Below are 15,998 nucleotides of genomic sequence, written 5' to 3' on the forward strand. Positions count from 1 at the left end.
TAAACATTTTGTCAAAAGCCTTTGACGAAGAATGAGGAGTGTGGGACTTAGAGTAAACTACTTGTTTGTTTGCTTATTTCAAAGAAAAGGAATTTGAAAATTGCAGTAAGCATATAGCTGAACCTCATTCAACAAACACATCAATTTCTGCAATATTTATAGGCTTTTCTATAATATTTATTGCTGAGATATTTATGCACCTCAGGAGGAAGAGATTTCTTTTCTCGGCTCCACAGCATGGCAAGAATGCTTTATGCATCTTTGCAGATGGGGAAGCTCTAAAAAACCACCTTGGCTGGGAAAGATGTCCAGCTCTGCAGAGCCTCCCTAACAACAAGGTTAACTCTTATCCTCCATTTCAGGTTTAAGGATCTAAATTATTTCTCAGTGATGTGTAAGGGATGGGTGCATCACTTCCTATTGCAGCAGCTTTCAATCTTTTAAAAGAAGCTCTAAGTCACTGAACAGTCTGACAGACTACACTGAAAAAAGTATTGCAAAAACATAAGCATTACCCAGGAAAACCATCATCTTGGAATATGACAAGATGAGTAATAAATACAACAAAGACAAGGCATAGAAAGGAAATGAACAAATAAAGACGGTGTTTTATACTATGATTATACTTTTTACAATAGCCAACTATGTTTGATAGTCATATTTATACAGCTTACTATTGCAGGGTGCCCTCCTGCAGTTTAATACTCCAGCTTGCAGGATTCTTAAGGCCCAATGGCCATAAGATGCCAAAGTCCACCAAGGCCAAAAAGAACTCCTTCCCTTCATTTTTTTTATCAGGGCCGAGACCTGGCACCCACATGATCGCCTCTAGTTCAAATTTCAAAAAACCTAGCCTGTACTCAGACACGGGAAAACACAGAACTATAACATTTCCATTTAAACAGCAGCTAGTCTGTCTAACACCAGGAACCACTCTGCTCTTGGGTGGGGATTTATTAGGACATGAAAGGGAAGGAGAACAGAGGTGACTGACTCGGATACAACTACTCTGGATACTCCACAAGGAGAACAGTCCTTCACTTTCTCTGTGAATCCCTCAGAGCAGCTGACACAGGTGGCTCGAATAGTATTTATGAGAATGTTTCAGTCTGTGAGTAATCTCTTATCCTGTAACTCCCATGGACTGAAATATGGACAATCCAAGCTCAGTAATTGAACTGAACTGACCAGTTCCTTGGTCTTCCTGTGGTTGTGTTCGTACTGTTCCTGCCTGGACATTTTGAGCACTGACCAGCTCCTGCCTAAATAACAAAACACAGCATTTTCAGTCACATCCTGTTTATCCCCCTTTCCCGCTGTTACTTCCGTGATGTTCATCACTCTTGCAGTGAGAGAAATAAACAGGAGGGGAAATTTGAGAAATAAAGGATAAAAACTGGCTTTTGTGGCACATTTTTTGAGGGGAACTCAATTTGATTTTTGAGGGGATACAAAGTCACCTAACAAGACTGGAATTTCAATGGGAGCAGGAGATAAAACACCTGGAGAGTCCATTGGATCTGGCAGAGTTGGGCAGGTACAGAGAGCGACCTTGGGAGCTCCTGGAATTCAGAATTCAAAGGGAACAGAGCTGAGAAGCAAAGAGCACGGCACTAGGTGTGTTCCGACAGTTTGCTGGACTGTTTCTGTCCTGACACATTTTTGGGGGAGAGAAATAGGTGGAAATTTTGGACTGTGAGACTGAAAACCACCTGATAATACACATGGCAGAGACTGAAAGTGCAGTGCACCTTTGGTTGTGTGTGCAGTTTTCAGACTGCAAGGAAAAGGAGCCGCCACACGATTGCAGCGCGAATACAATTTTGCAAATAATAAGTCAGTGAAATCCTTCTGTGCTGACACGTTTTCTTTGAGAGCCGTGGAGGACGTTCTCAACTTCGGATCTTCACGTCTGGTGGTTTGGAGAGAACGATGTATTTTGGTCTTTTTTAAGTGTCCGGCGCCATCGCGTGGTCCTTCCCCACCATCGCCGCTCCAACCAGCCCAAAAAGCCGCTCCGAAGGCGGCAGCGTTTGGTCACGGCTCTCAAACGAAATGTGTCGTGCGTAGTTTAAAGGCTGCTAGGAGAAGGGATAATCTAGGAATCACTGCTACGTTTGGTACAGTTTATATGCTGCAGATGAAGGGAAGGTGAAGGCCAGCACTTGCTTTTCTTGAAGGATCTTTTTTATGGACATGGGCTTTTTGTTCTCGTACCTTTTTTCTTATGGGATCATCTGCTGGACGTTTTAATGTTTGAAACTGGGATCTGCACGAGCAAAAAAAAAAAAGGCACTTCATAGAGCTTTAAAGGAATGTGTATAGGACTTTAAAGGAATGTGTACAGTAGAAAGGCTGCGAGGACAAGGGGTAATGCAGCAATTATTTCTGTCCTGGCACATATTTCTGGGTGAGAGGTGTATCAGCCTCCTTGGCCTGAAAGTGCCCGATGATTCTTACAGCTGAAAAGGAATGTGCAGAGCACATGTGACTGCAGTTTACAGGCTGTACAGGGCAGAGGACTGTCACTTGATTGTGGTGTGAATACAACTTTCCAAATGTAAGGAACAAGGTCCAATTAAGCTTTCTGTCCCAGCTGTGAGGGCTATGGGGGCTGAAAGAGCTGTGGGTGCTATAGGGGCTATGAGAGCTCTGTGAGGGCAATAAAGGGCTTTGAGAGGTGTAAGGGTTATGTGAGGGTTGTGGACACTGCGAGGGCTGTTGGGGTTGTAGGGGTTCTGAGACCTATGGGGTCTGTGCAGGCTAGAGGGGTGTGTAGGCTAGTGGGGATATAAGGGCTGCAAGGGTTACTGGATCTGTGAGGGCTATGAGTTCTGTGAAGGCTATGGTGTCTGAGGGCTATAGAGGCTGTGCAGGCTTTGGGGGCTGTAAAAACGGCTATAGAGAGGGGTTATGAGGTCTGTGAACACTACAGGGTCTCTGCAGGTTAGGAGGGCTGTGAGGGCTATGGGGGCTGTGAGGGGCTGTAAGGGCTATGGGGGTGCTGAAGGCTGTGAGGGCTAGGAGGGCTGTGAGGGATATGTGGTCTTTGAGGGCTGTGAGGTTTATGGGGTCTGTAAGGGCTATCGAGGCTGTAAGGGCTGGAAGGGCTATGGGGTGTGTGAGGAATGACAGGGCTAAGGGGCTTTGAAGGCTGTGGGGACTGTGAGGGGCTGTAATGTCTATAGGGTCAGGGAGGGCTGTGAGGTCTGTGATGGTTATGAGGTCTGTGAAGGTCTGGGGTCTCTGAGGTTTCAGAGGTCTGTGGAGGTTATAGGGGCAGAGTGGGCTGTAGTGGCTGTCAGGGCTATGGGGGCTGTCTTAAGATGGCTGGAGGTAAAAATTAGAGGAAACCGAGAAGTTATATCCTAGTAGAACCTACAACAGTATGGAAATTATAGGGTGAAATGCAGCTGCTACTCCGGGGATGGGATGCAATTGGCGCATTCAAAGCCCAATCCACCCAACTCCAATCCATGATTCTCCAGGCACACAATGAGCAACATCAGCGCCTGCCAGAGGGGGATGGAGCAGAGGGTGGAGCAGAGGGGACACACCACAGCCAGGCTCTTTGGAAATCCTTGCAGGGAGGGGAATTTGGTGATACCTGGCTTTGTGGTTTTATCAGCTGCAAACCAAGGAGGAGATGTCCTGCTGCTGAGCCAGCAGTGGTGGCAAAATTGGGCAAAATCGTTCTCCTCAGATGAACTTGATTCATTAAAGCCTAATTGTAATATTAACAGACACCTCCATCCTAAAGTTACTCACCTCCAAGGTACAACCACCCCCCCACTGGGCATGCACTCTATATTTTTTGACCAATTTTACAGCAACGAGCAACAAAGGTATTTATTACTCAAGTCGCTCAAGTTCCACCTAAACATAAAGAAATAGTATAAGAGTAAGTTGAGAATGGGGGAAAGTTAAGGAAGACTACATAACTGCTGGGATCAGCTGATGGGCTAAACCTGTCTCACCTGTCTTCTCTCCCATAGGGATGTCTATTAGGTAAGAACTATTAAAGGGGATAAAACTTGTCTGTATATTGCTTTAAATATGTTTTGCAGCCAGACACTGTCACTGGCAACCTTCAAACTTCGACCTGTCACAATTTTACATTAATAAGGAGTGTCATTCCCTAAACTATTGATGGTGGTTGCAGGTAACACACTTGAATAAAGTGGGAAGACCTGCTGAGGGGTCTCCCTTCTGCTGTTGGCTCAGCCCCCTGAAAAGGGCACACCTGAAGGCTTCACTCCCAGCCTCATCCCACTACATATTGAAGGCACAAATAATAACCCAAGTTGTAGTGTCATGTAGTTGAATCCAAAATATTTTCCAGAATTGTGACCATTTTAATGCTGTGAAGCATAGCCCTGGAGTCCACCTAATACTAGAAACCTTTGCTGCTTCTTGCAGGGAGAAAGTGTCCTGCCTGGGTAAGTCTGATTAAAATAACACACAGTTCCAAGACGATGTTTGTTTTATTAAAATCTCACAAAAAATGTTAAATTCACAATTTATAAGGCTTAAGGATCAAAACCTCAAAAGTTTTTTACTACTTTATTTCCAAAAGCTCTAAGTTGTGAAGAAAAAGACATTCTAACCCAGCATCCTCTGAATGTTACTATGAAAATGGAAACGAAGTAGAATTTAATTTAAAGATTTTAACAGCTGAGACAAGCAATGTGAAAAACTGAATCACAGAAGAAGCAACACAACCCAACAATCATGCTACAAATTTACCTTTCCACAACAATCAGTACTACCAGGTCAGTCCTTTCCACCAAAAAGGTGCTGTAGTGGCGAAAAGATGATGCTGGGGAAACAACAACAACAACAAAAAGAGCACATTAGACTTAAAATACTTCTCTGAGAACTGGGAAGAAGGCAATCTCTGTCCAACAGAAAGACACAATGACAGTACAAAACAACACGGAAGGAAACTGGAAAAATAGAGGAAACAAAGAGTAATTTGTGCCCTGACGGTCTGGTCTCAGTCATCAAGGGGATGGCAAACACCACAATTAACAAGAAGTTTTATTTCTTACACAGAGTGGCTGTTCTTGGCTGGGGAGTCCACGGCAGCAGCTGGACATTGGTTGGTTTTTTTAGTGAGTTAATTTTGTAAGGGCTGTTACAGAGATTCAGTGACCCTCTCGTGTGTTCTTTCCCAAAGACAGTTCAGAAGAGGAAAATTTTGGGGGAATGCTGCACCTTACCACGAGATAAAAGGATATTCCTGAATGTTTCTTTGCCCTGGGAGACTTTGGTTTAGCCACGGAAAAGAAGTCTCTGTCCTCCAGAACTGTGCAGAATCCCCTGAACTGCCAGAATCAGCCTCTGACACAGGCTTAGACAGAGCCAGGACTGCATTTGCTCACTGCTGCACGATTAGTACCTTCTCCAGAAGGTTGAGAGACTTCTTCCTTCCGACTTCACATTTCCTTTCTTTCCTGTTTGGTCCATTTGCTGCAGCAGCTGCACTGCACCCTCAGCCTGACTGGCTGCTGCTCCTTGTTCAAGGGCAGATTCCACACGTTTCCCTGCAAGAAACAGCAGCAAGAGCAAAACCACAACCTCACTCACCCCACACTCCCTGCCTACCCAGCGGAATGGAACGATCCAGGAATTCCTTACTCACAGTCTTCACTAAGGGATGCTGGGCTGAACTTGCACTCATTTGCTTTGGAAGAGTTCTGAAAGGAAAAGGAACCCAAGAACTGTTAGACAATGCAAAATTCTACTGTACAGAAATTTTAGTTTGCTTGCTTGTTAAGCTAGTACTAAAAGTGCCAAAAAGGCAACGTCTGCTTTCTTGTTGGTTTTTGGGGCTTTTTTTCTGCTACTGTGAGGACTTTCTTCATCAAGATATTTTTACACCTCCCTCCTCAGGACATTCACAGGCCTAACATAAAGCTGTAATTAATTTAGAAGACTTTAACATATCAGATAGTGAAATAACAGGAGCTATGGCATGAGTAGAGATTTCAAAAAATATGAACAGAGGAGCTGTGGGAAACAACAGCCCCTGGAGACATTAGCACTGCTAAGACACAGTGCTGGTACACAGATTAACTGAGAAAGGACAGAAATGAAAACTGCCAGAAGCAAGAGGTGGGCCAGGAATACCCGTAAGGAGGGTGATCAACAACCTAAAGGACCACAAAACCCAAAACCATCATGTAAAAGCACAAACAACAAAACCAACAGGTCAGCTTCTTTAGGAGAGAGTAACCTCTAACAGAAAAACAGATCCACTGCTGTTTCCCTTGCACTAAACACAGAATCACAGAACCATTCAGGTTGGAAAAGCACTCCAAGATCAAGTCCAGGAGCTACTGACATGTTTTTTTCCTAAATCTTATCTTCTCATCCCAAATAAAAAAACTCAAACAAACAGAAAGCATGTCACAGAAGTACTTGGGTCTGACTTTGTAAAACAAATTCCACACCAGGAAGAGGATTTGTACCCATGATTTCACACAGTGCTTGTTACACCTGCTCTGGTATTCATCAACACAACAGTTTCTGTCTGGACATCCCTCTCAGTGCAACAGTGCCCTGACTAGTGCAAATTCCAGGGACAAGGTAAGCAGAGGGGGAAGAAAAAGTGACATAAATTTTAGAGTCAAATAAGCCTGCTTGTTTTAGAAAAATTATTCTTCACTGAATGCAGTCTTCCTCCTATCCTGAAAATCTAACAAACCTATCAAAAGATCCTGCTCTGAAACAAAGTTTTGGGCTCCTTTTGTGGGCAGTCCAGAGAGAAATGAGTGATTCCTTGGAAAAGACTCTCTTCAAAGATTTTGAGGGTGGGAAAGAGCCAGGAAGGTGATAGTGTGACAGGGATTTGAACTAAATTTACAATGGGTATCCAGGAAATGGACAAAATGCCCAGGGACATTTGGGAGGATGAGTGACAGCCAGGAGGACACAGGTGTTAAGGACAAGGACTAAACAGGTGCTGTTGCTTCTTTCTGAATATTCTGTAACTTACCTTTTCAAATCCATGCTCTGCTTTACTCATCTGATGAGCACCATCAGCTCCAGTTCTAAAAATAAGTCAAGTAAGTAAGAACCGAGTTTACAAAATGTCACAAAAAGGAAGCAATCCTGTAAATGGCTACTCCAAGTATTTCATTAGAAAGCAGGACTTTAGTACCTCTAGCCAACAAGATATATACCTTTGATCTGTATTTGTACTGATGTTTCAAAGTCTACCTTAAAAAATCAAAATATGCACTTGTTCCAGTATTAGGCTTTCTGCTCTTCTACTAAAACTAACAAGCAGTTAAAGGGGGGGAAAAACAGTGTTACATGACATGGAAAGGGGGATGAGCAGTGAGCTGAGAAAGCTTGAGAATCCTACAAAGTTACAAGGGCAGGGAGCAAAGAACCACAGAAAGATCTTACAAGACTTGGTCACAGAGCAATAAAACGGCAAAGGGAGCTCTGTACAGGGAGGTGCAATGGGATGCATGTGGAGAATCCCAGTCCTGGCTTCACACATTGTGAGGTGCTCAGTATCACTGGGACCGTCACCCGGAGATTCTGATTCCTCAGCACTCAGTAACACCCCAAGAAAACCCAAATCCCCCATGAGAACTTAGGGGCCAAAAAGCTTGTCCAGAAAGATGAGAAGACCAAGAGGTGGTATCACTACAGCAGACACACTCCTTCCTGGGGCAGAGGGGATGCTCAGCCTGGATGAGCTCTTCAGTCTAACAACATAACTGGAAAAAAAATGACAGAAGGCTTGAAGCTGATGCTCACCAATTTGATTTTGAATTCAAGAAATTACAATTATGAACTGTTTTAATCATAACTTTTGGGGTAAGATACACGACCTAGAGAGAACTGCCAGACTGGATCATGAAATAGCCCTTTTTGTTCTTGTACTTTATTAATCTACAGCTCATGTGTTGGCTAAAAGAAACCAGAAAGCATCCTGAATCGGGGGCCCGTTCCTCCCTCATTTCCAGCTGTTGCATTGTGACTGGTCAGGGGAATGGGAGTGGGATTAAAGGACTACATTTGTATGAGCAGGAAAAGGACTGTTTTCAGACTGCTCCTGTTATAATCTCTGCATGGAACACACTTGGGAATGGGGTAGGATATAAGGCAAGGAGAGATGACTGGACACAGCCTGTGCAGGGGAGGGGAAAGGTGTGCACAAACACAGCCCACCACAGGGACGGCTCAGGGACTCTGCCACTTGTGACGATTCAGCACAGACCGAAATTTTCTCTTTTTAAAAGCTCCACCCTGTTATAAAGAAAGAAGCCTGCTGGCCTGTAACTGATGTTGGGCCTCTGGGAGGTAGTCAAGAACCAAGCCTGAAGTTAGCCATGAGCCAGGCCTGCCCCCTCGTGCTAAAGGTGGCCAACAACCCCCTGAGCTGAATTAGGCAGAGCTCTGCCAAATCACTGCCCTCAAGCAGCAATCCCTCCCCTCCACTCAAGGCTGCTGGAGCCCCTCTCTGGGCTCTGTCTGGACTGGACTCCCCAGGACGTGACTGGGACTCACTGAGGTGAACCCAGCAAAGGGCCACAAACATGGTGATGGGATTGGGGAACCTTTTGTATGCAAAGAGGGAACTTTTTGTATGAGAGATGGCACTGTTCAGCCTGGAGAAGGCTTGGGTGGGCTCTTATCAATGTACACCTGATGGGAGAGAATGAAGGACAGGGAGCCAGGCCCTCCTCCACAGCACCTTCTGGCAGGACAAGAGGCAAAGGGCACAGATTGCAAAACATGAAATTAAGTCTGAACACCAGAAAAACCTTTTTGACTAGAACTGTGGTCATGCACTGCAATGGGCTGTCCAAAGCTGGAGTCCATTCATGACCCAAGGGGATCCATCCTGGGCAACTTGCTCTGGGTGACCCTGCTTGAGCAAGAGGGGTGGGGACTCAGTGATATCAAAGGACCCATCCAACCTCAGTCATTCTGTGAAATCCAGAGGTAGAGATCTACTTGGGAATCACCGTGACAAGTTTAGCTACCAAAGAAACCAATGGGAAAGATGTGTGAGAATACTCATGTGCACACACAACATGTGCAATTTGGTGAGACTTTAAAGCACCTGGAAAAGAGCAAGCTCCAGTGTGTTTTGCCATCAGCCTCGAGCTGAGAGGCAGGCTGGGGGGCAGCTGGAAAGCTCTTCCCAGTTGAAGAACTGTCCTTGCTGTCCCTGGCTCAGTGTGCAAGCCAGTGCAGTGATCTGTCTGGCTGCTGAGCTCACTGTGTAAACACAGAGGAATTAAACAGGCAGAGGTCTGGTCCATGGCATGGGAACCTGGGAAGCACAGGAAAACTTTTTTCCCCCAATATGAGCAACACTGCTGAGATTCTGTTACTTATGGAAGAGGAGGAAGAAGAAAAACAGGGCAAAGGACTGCACAGAAATGAAACATGAGGACACAAGAACCATTAAAATGACATAAAAGAGACATTAATCTCCCTGGATATATACCAATATTTTTATTTTGTCAGTCAACTGACCTGTCCATACGCAATCGTGGGCATGAATTCTCTGCTCCAACTTCCACTCTCCTCCTCTTCACTGCTTCTTCCACTGCAGTACTTTCTGATATGTCATTTCTTCTCCTGACCTTCAAAACATTGCAAACTTGGTATTGATAAAAAGTGATTTTGACTTCTCTACTTGGGAACAAAATTCAGAGTTAATACAATGTACATTCGTATTTCGCAAAATCATTTCATTCACAGAGTGAAAACAAAAGAAGGGTTCAGGACTGAGATAAGAACTGGGAGGCCATCCAGAGAATTATGCTCAACAGTTTTAAACAAAATCCTGCATTCCAGGACATCCTATTTGCTCCATCTTCAGAGGACTGCTAGGAATTTAAGTAGCAGGAATGGAATGCTAAGCAGACACGGAAACATTCTTTGGGGGAATTTGGACAGGACATCTTTGTGAATTCACTCCACGTGCAGACACTCACCCACACTGAAAACAAACCTACCCTGAGCTCTCATTACACAAAAAATGACCAAATTAGCCGAACGTTGCTGTTTATGGCAGGACTGCATTCCAAGTGCACTGGAACTGACGGGGAGATTTCTCTCCTGCTGGATGGTTCTGGGTGAGATTCAGTGCCAGTTTACACTGACTAACTCCAAGAAGTACAAGAACTGTAGCATTGCCTAAACATATACATTCTGTTTCTCCAGAATACTTTGTTTTGTTGTTTAATTTATATTTAAACAAAAACAAAGGCACAACTTACAAGCTCATCACTGCCTCTGTTTACTTCTTTACCTGTAAACAGAGGTATAAAACTTGATGATTATTTAGACTGGACTCTCTGTAACCAACTGAAAAGTACATTTTTGCATTGCACCTCATCTTCCAGGAACAAGATAAGCTACTGTCAAGAACAGTTTGGACCTTTCCACAGTCAGTTTTTACATCCAAACGTGGGATGTTTGACAGGGAGTACAAATGGGTGAGACTAAGAAATGACTACTTGGTCATTTTATAAAGCAGATCAGATTACCTGCTAAGCAGTCATAAGAAAAAAACAGCATTTTTTTTCAGGGCCTGATAATCAGAACAGGAAATAATAAGAACACTCAGTTTTCCCAACAGGGGAATTCAAATGCAGAGTCCCACAGAGGCCTCGGCTGGGGCCTGAGGCTGTTCAGGGAATTCACAGAAAACCTGGAAAACAGACACTATGGAGGTGACAACATTTGCTAATTACACAAAAGACATTATTACCATCATTACTATCATTATTTAGAAAAACAAATCCATTCTTTCTTTAGAAAACTAGAAACAAAGAGAGTGTAGTCAGCAAATGCAGTCAAGCACAAGGAAGAAAATCATGTATTCCATGGCTCCACATAATGGCTCCAGCCCAGTGACTGACATTAAAAAATGAAGGCTGGGAGCCACTGGGCATCACTTCATAAGAATAAATACCTGCTGAAGAGTCAGCAGTGGCTGAAAAGGCAAAGAGAAATTCAGGAAATTTTAGAAAAGCAACACAGGACAATAGAGAACACACTATCAATCTCTATTTCAAACCACACCACGTGCAGTTTTGCTCTCTCTCATTCAAAGATACAGCAGGTGAAGGGAAAGGGGAAAGCAAGACATAGATCATGGGTATTTTCAGAAATTATCCAAACATAACCACTGTGACTTACCACAAGAAGTATTTTGCTGAAATGAGTTCAATTCTAGATACAATGTGCAAATGTAGGGATAAGGCACAAGATGGACATTCTCATGTTTAAATTTCATCTTTGATACTCTCTCCCATTTACTCAAATCTGAGAACAGTGATAAGGCTTAAAACCACAGCACTAACATTTCAAAGGAGCAGGAGTCCTGACAATGCCTTCAAAAACCACATCGTGCTGCACATGTGCACCAGGGAACAAACCCAACCTGCCACTAGGAACTTCATGAAAAAGCACTTTATGAAGAAACACTCACCCAGGAGATGCTGCCCCATCAGTCACCTGCACTAAGAGTGTTCTGTTCCCTTAACTGTACTGCCCTCCTGACACCCTTCTGCCAAAAAACCAACATGCCAGGCTCTTCCAACCCTATGAATAAAACCTCAGCAGCCTTCCTAACTAAAAAGTAATTCTTTTAAAAATGTATTTAAAAATTGAAAAGGACTAGGACTCATAGGAGCAGCATGATTAAATTTAGTTCTCAGTTCAAAATGGGGGGGAAAAAAGATAATTGACATGGCAACCACCGAAGTTAGAGCCATTCCTTCTCCTGGGTGCAGCTCTGACATGGCTAAATTCTGTCCAGGTGCACAAGCCAGAAGAAGAAGATGAAGGCCAGCCAGGCCCTTGGTGCACTCTGATGAAAAAACACCTAGAAGGTGGAGGAGCCTGTAGTTGTGCAACAGCACAGAGCTTTTACAGCACTGCCTGTGTACAGCAGGCCAGACTGACAGCAGCTAAAGGTCTCTGCAGACTTCAGGGAAGAAGGAAAAGATCTGCTGACTGCTCCCACAGGAGCAAGGGGGATGAGCAGAATAAGGTGAATACTGGGTGGATGACACTGAAGGGGGGACCAGGATAACCGGATGACAATCCTGCAGGCTTTGGGTATTCAAAAGCCTGGCTGAACTTCCAATTATCTCAGCTTAACTACTGCTCCTGCTAAAGCTCACTCTCTGAGGTGCTTTTTGCTTCTCTCAGCCACCTCTGCAGATACCTGAGCACAGAGTCACACTTGCTCCCACCTCCATCCCCAAAAGCTCACGGGTGTGGTTTAGCCTCAAGGAACCACACAAAAACAGCACTGCAGGCTTCCCCACCCACGGACCAGCACTGCAAAACCTGTAAGGAGAGCTTTACATTTTATGAACCTCTGGGAATAACGCTCTGGCTGTGCTTGCAGTGGCAGGAGGGTGGACTTCTGGGCATGCCTTCATTTTCTCTGGCCAAATCTGATTTGGAATGCAGGGGTGTTCTGATGGAAACGCTGCAAAACACTGTCTTCACATCAGTTCTCTGTTGAAGGCAACATCTGAGAAGGATCTTCAGCCAATGTCAAACAGCAAAGCTTGAAGGATTCCTACTCCAGCTAAAGATCTACACACGAATGTTGAATTAGGCAATGCCCAACACACACAGGCGATTGAATCTTTTCTTTTATAAACAGCAAAAAAAGGATACATGGAAACACAGTGAAGTGATCTGTAGAAAATGGATGTAAGTCATCAAGATTTCCAAGGATTACTCGAATCACTTCCTGGGGAGGCCCCCAAAAAAAACCAAAACAAGGAAGAATATTAAAAACATCGCAGCAATTCCAGTGTCAAGTACAGTTTCAAGGCTTGGGAAAAATTAACTTTACTGTTTGCATGAATCATGGAAAAGCAGGTTCTAGATACTCTGCTTTTCCTCCTCTCCTTCTTCTCTCTGCTCCCTCTGATCATCTTAGAGCGTCCTGCACTGACAGACTCGCAGAAATCAAAGGAATATCTTAATCATAAATTAATATAGAAGAATTACTACGGAGAGTGAAGATATGGTTTCAAATTTAATAAGTTTTAAATTTAAGAAGTGTCCTTTTTTTTTTCCAGCAAAACACATGTAGCATTTACTTGTGCAAAAATAAACATATTCCTCTTTTGCTAAATATTGACCCAAATCAGTTACAAGGGAACAGCAGTTAAGCCCCAAAAAACTCCTGCTGTACTAGCAGGAAAGTTTTTCTATTAATACCTTTCAATATTTTCAAAAATGAAAAAAAAAAATTATAATTCTTCATATCAATTAAAATCAAAACATTTTCTCCAGTAATATGTTTAATGCTATTACTATACTCTGAAGATTTTAAAAAATTAAGTAATAGGAAGGAGCATTTTTAGGAAGGCACTTTATTTGTCTCATTTTCTCAGGAATGGCAGGAGCTTTCTTCTGCCTCAGGAAGCAGATAACACAAAGCATTGGCATCATTAAAAGTGCTCCTGCAGGAATGACTGTGAAGAGGAATCAGACAGGAACAGGGTGCAACTAGTTTGACAATCAGGAGTTTCCATTTGTCCAGTTTTAACAGTCAGTAGCTTCTTTGCAATATTTGAAATAAAAGCATGACTCCTCTACACCAAGTTTGCCTATTGAGGGCATTTTTAATTTACATCTGAACTCTGAACTCTCCAGAGAAGTTCCCTATTATTCGCCCTTGAGATGTTGCATTTGACAAAATGTTCCCTGTCCCATAACAAACATAAGACTTGTTCAACCTAACACCCATCCAAGGTCCTGTGGACCTGCCTCAGCTCCTACCTCTGACTCCTTGGCAGCACTTTCAGCAAGACTGAGATCAGGAGCGCTGTGAAACAAGCAGAGTTGGAACCATCCCAGTCAAAAAGCAATGGAGCAACACTTGATAAAAGAGTTTAAACAGCAACAAAACATCATTCCCACTGCATAGGAAAAAACACTGGGCAGGCAGATGAATTCTTAATCTATTATTCTTAAAAAACATCCACCATTGCACAAAGATTGCTCCTCGTGAACTTTCTGCCCATTTGTGTGTTGTGTATCTGTGGATACAACGGATGAGAGATCAGATCTTTACAGCTGAGCCCCAGTTACCCTCAGGATTGGGGTTTTTTGACACAGTGCCCTCAAACCATGCCCTGTCTTTATCGTGGTGCCATTCTGTTTAAGGGACTAAAAGGAGGAACTGGCAGGACATGTCTGTTAATTCCCTTCTGTGCAAACCCACAGCACCAGCATTAGCCCTGGAATGCTGGGAGTCGTGTGCTGCCTACATCAAACTGTTCCCAAATACTAACTACTCAGAAGCTGTTTGCTGCCAGGTATCAGCCAACAATCTAATGTACAGGAAAAGGGCTGGTCTTAAAGAAAATCTGAACTCATTAAAAAAGTAAACAAACCACATAAAGGTCACTTAAAAATAAGCCAATAAAGTGGAGCGCAAGGAATCCAAGGTGGGCAAGGAATCCCAGGCACACAAGTATTCCCTGGTTTATGGTCTGGCAGGCAGCCATGATCACACCTTCCCCACCGAGGGGCCCCAGCCAGAACACGGGCAGAGATGAGAACTCCCCTCCCTCTTCTGAAAGGCACACGGATAACAGCAAACAGCCCAGGAAGTAAGGACATACACTGAGTATGGAGCTCCAAGGCTGTGCTGCTTTTGACTGGGATAGAAGTCAATTTTCTCGACAGCTTGCATTTGTGCTGAAAACAGCGTTGCTAACACAGAGATGTTTTACTTACTGCTGAGCAGTACTTACCCAGCGTCAGGGCTTTTCTGCTCCTCACAGCGAGCAGGCTGAGGGTGCACACGAGGTCGGGAGAGAACAAGGATGGGGGGGGATAACCCCGACCGACCCAAGTGATATTCCAGACCCGAGGATGTCACGCTCAGGAACAAAACACAGGGCAGAAAAAGGCAGGGGGGGAAGTTTGGCATCGAGGCAGATGTCTTCCCAAGTAACCATTTTGCCCGACAAGAGACCTGCGTTTCTGGAGATTAAACACCTGCCTGCCCATGGGAAGCAGTGAATGAACTCAGAACTTTATTCTGCTTTGCTTGCATGTGTATCTTTCGCTTTACTTATTCAACTGCCTTTATCTTAACCCACCGGTTTTACTTCTACCTTTCCAGTTCTCTCCCTCACTCCACTCAACTGCCAGCTGGGCTTAAACCACCACAAAGGCTCTGGAGTTTCTCAGTTACATCCTTAAATACTGCCTGTAAAAACCTCCTCTTTTCCACTGAAGCAAGAAATTCACACAGGGCAATGAAACAGGAGTGGTTTTTTTACAGCTTGGATTACTCTCTCAGCGTGTGAATCAGCAGCAACTTTTCAATGGCCAGTGGAAAAAAGGAAGGAAATGAGGAGGCCCCCCCCAGATCTGAATTTAAGGTCCCATATTAACTCAACGATCCGCAGTTTGACTTCTCACCTTTAACATACTTACCTGCTAAAGTTGCCATAGCGGATTTTAAATTTGTACACGAGCCTGCCAGCGTGAAGGAACCTTGTTTCGGGCAGTGGATAGGTGAACGGCTTCAGCGACATCCTCCCCCTCTCCTTCCCTGAATGCCAGGCTACGGGAAGCAGGACAGCCAAAGGTTAATTCCTAAAATCCTTTCACGGCGTCTCGTTCTGTCATACGAAAAGATTACACGCTGGGGCAATGCCGGAGCTGCCAGACGGGAGATGATGATGACGGTGATGATGATGATGATGATGCCGCCGCCTCCCCAGCGCTGGGGGCGGCCTGAAGGGCCTCCGAACAACCCCAGTGCCGCCGGTGCTCCGACGGAGGACAGGCACCTCCTCACGGACACCGACCCCACCCCTCCCACCGGCCCCGCCGCGCCCTCGCCTCACACGGGGCCGAGGCTGAGGGCGGAGCGGAGTAAGCGCAGCCGACCCGAGGCGAGCCCGGCCGAACCGAACCGAGCCCGGCCGAACCGAACCGAGCCCGGCCGAACCGAACCGAGCCCG

At 44.6% G+C, this 15,998-nt stretch overlaps 2 protein-coding genes across 2 annotated transcripts in view; one reads left to right on the plus strand and one right to left on the minus strand.

Moving 5' to 3' along the window:
• Positions 1 to 4,479: 4,479 nt before the first annotated feature.
• Positions 4,480 to 15,943, minus strand: MAJIN (membrane anchored junction protein). The gene is made up of 10 exons (XM_017830924.1): positions 15,466 to 15,943; positions 13,795 to 13,840; positions 12,679 to 12,754; positions 11,182 to 11,307; positions 10,257 to 10,288; positions 9,508 to 9,617; positions 7,001 to 7,055; positions 5,645 to 5,699; positions 5,402 to 5,546; positions 4,480 to 4,819 (listed from the first exon to the last, which is right to left on the minus strand). Exons 1-10 carry the CDS (start codon positions 15,564 to 15,566, stop codon positions 4,774 to 4,776), a joined length of 792 nt encoding a protein of 263 aa, XP_017686413.1. The 5' UTR covers positions 15,567 to 15,943; the 3' UTR covers positions 4,480 to 4,773.
• LOC108505185 (T-cell surface glycoprotein CD1e, membrane-associated-like) overlaps positions 15,708 to 15,998 on the plus strand; it is a 7,083-nt gene continuing 6,792 nt past the window's right edge. Inside the window, exon 1 of the mRNA XM_017830925.1 lies at positions 15,708 to 15,909. Within this exon, the coding sequence (XP_017686414.1) occupies positions 15,708 to 15,909 (202 nt within the window). The remainder of the gene's footprint in view (positions 15,910 to 15,998) is intronic.

This window comes from Lepidothrix coronata, unplaced genomic scaffold (assembly GCF_001604755.1).
Source record: "Lepidothrix coronata isolate B3197 unplaced genomic scaffold, Lepidothrix_coronata-1.0 Scaffold186, whole genome shotgun sequence".
Classification (NCBI taxonomy): Eukaryota; Metazoa; Chordata; class Aves; order Passeriformes; family Pipridae; genus Lepidothrix; species Lepidothrix coronata.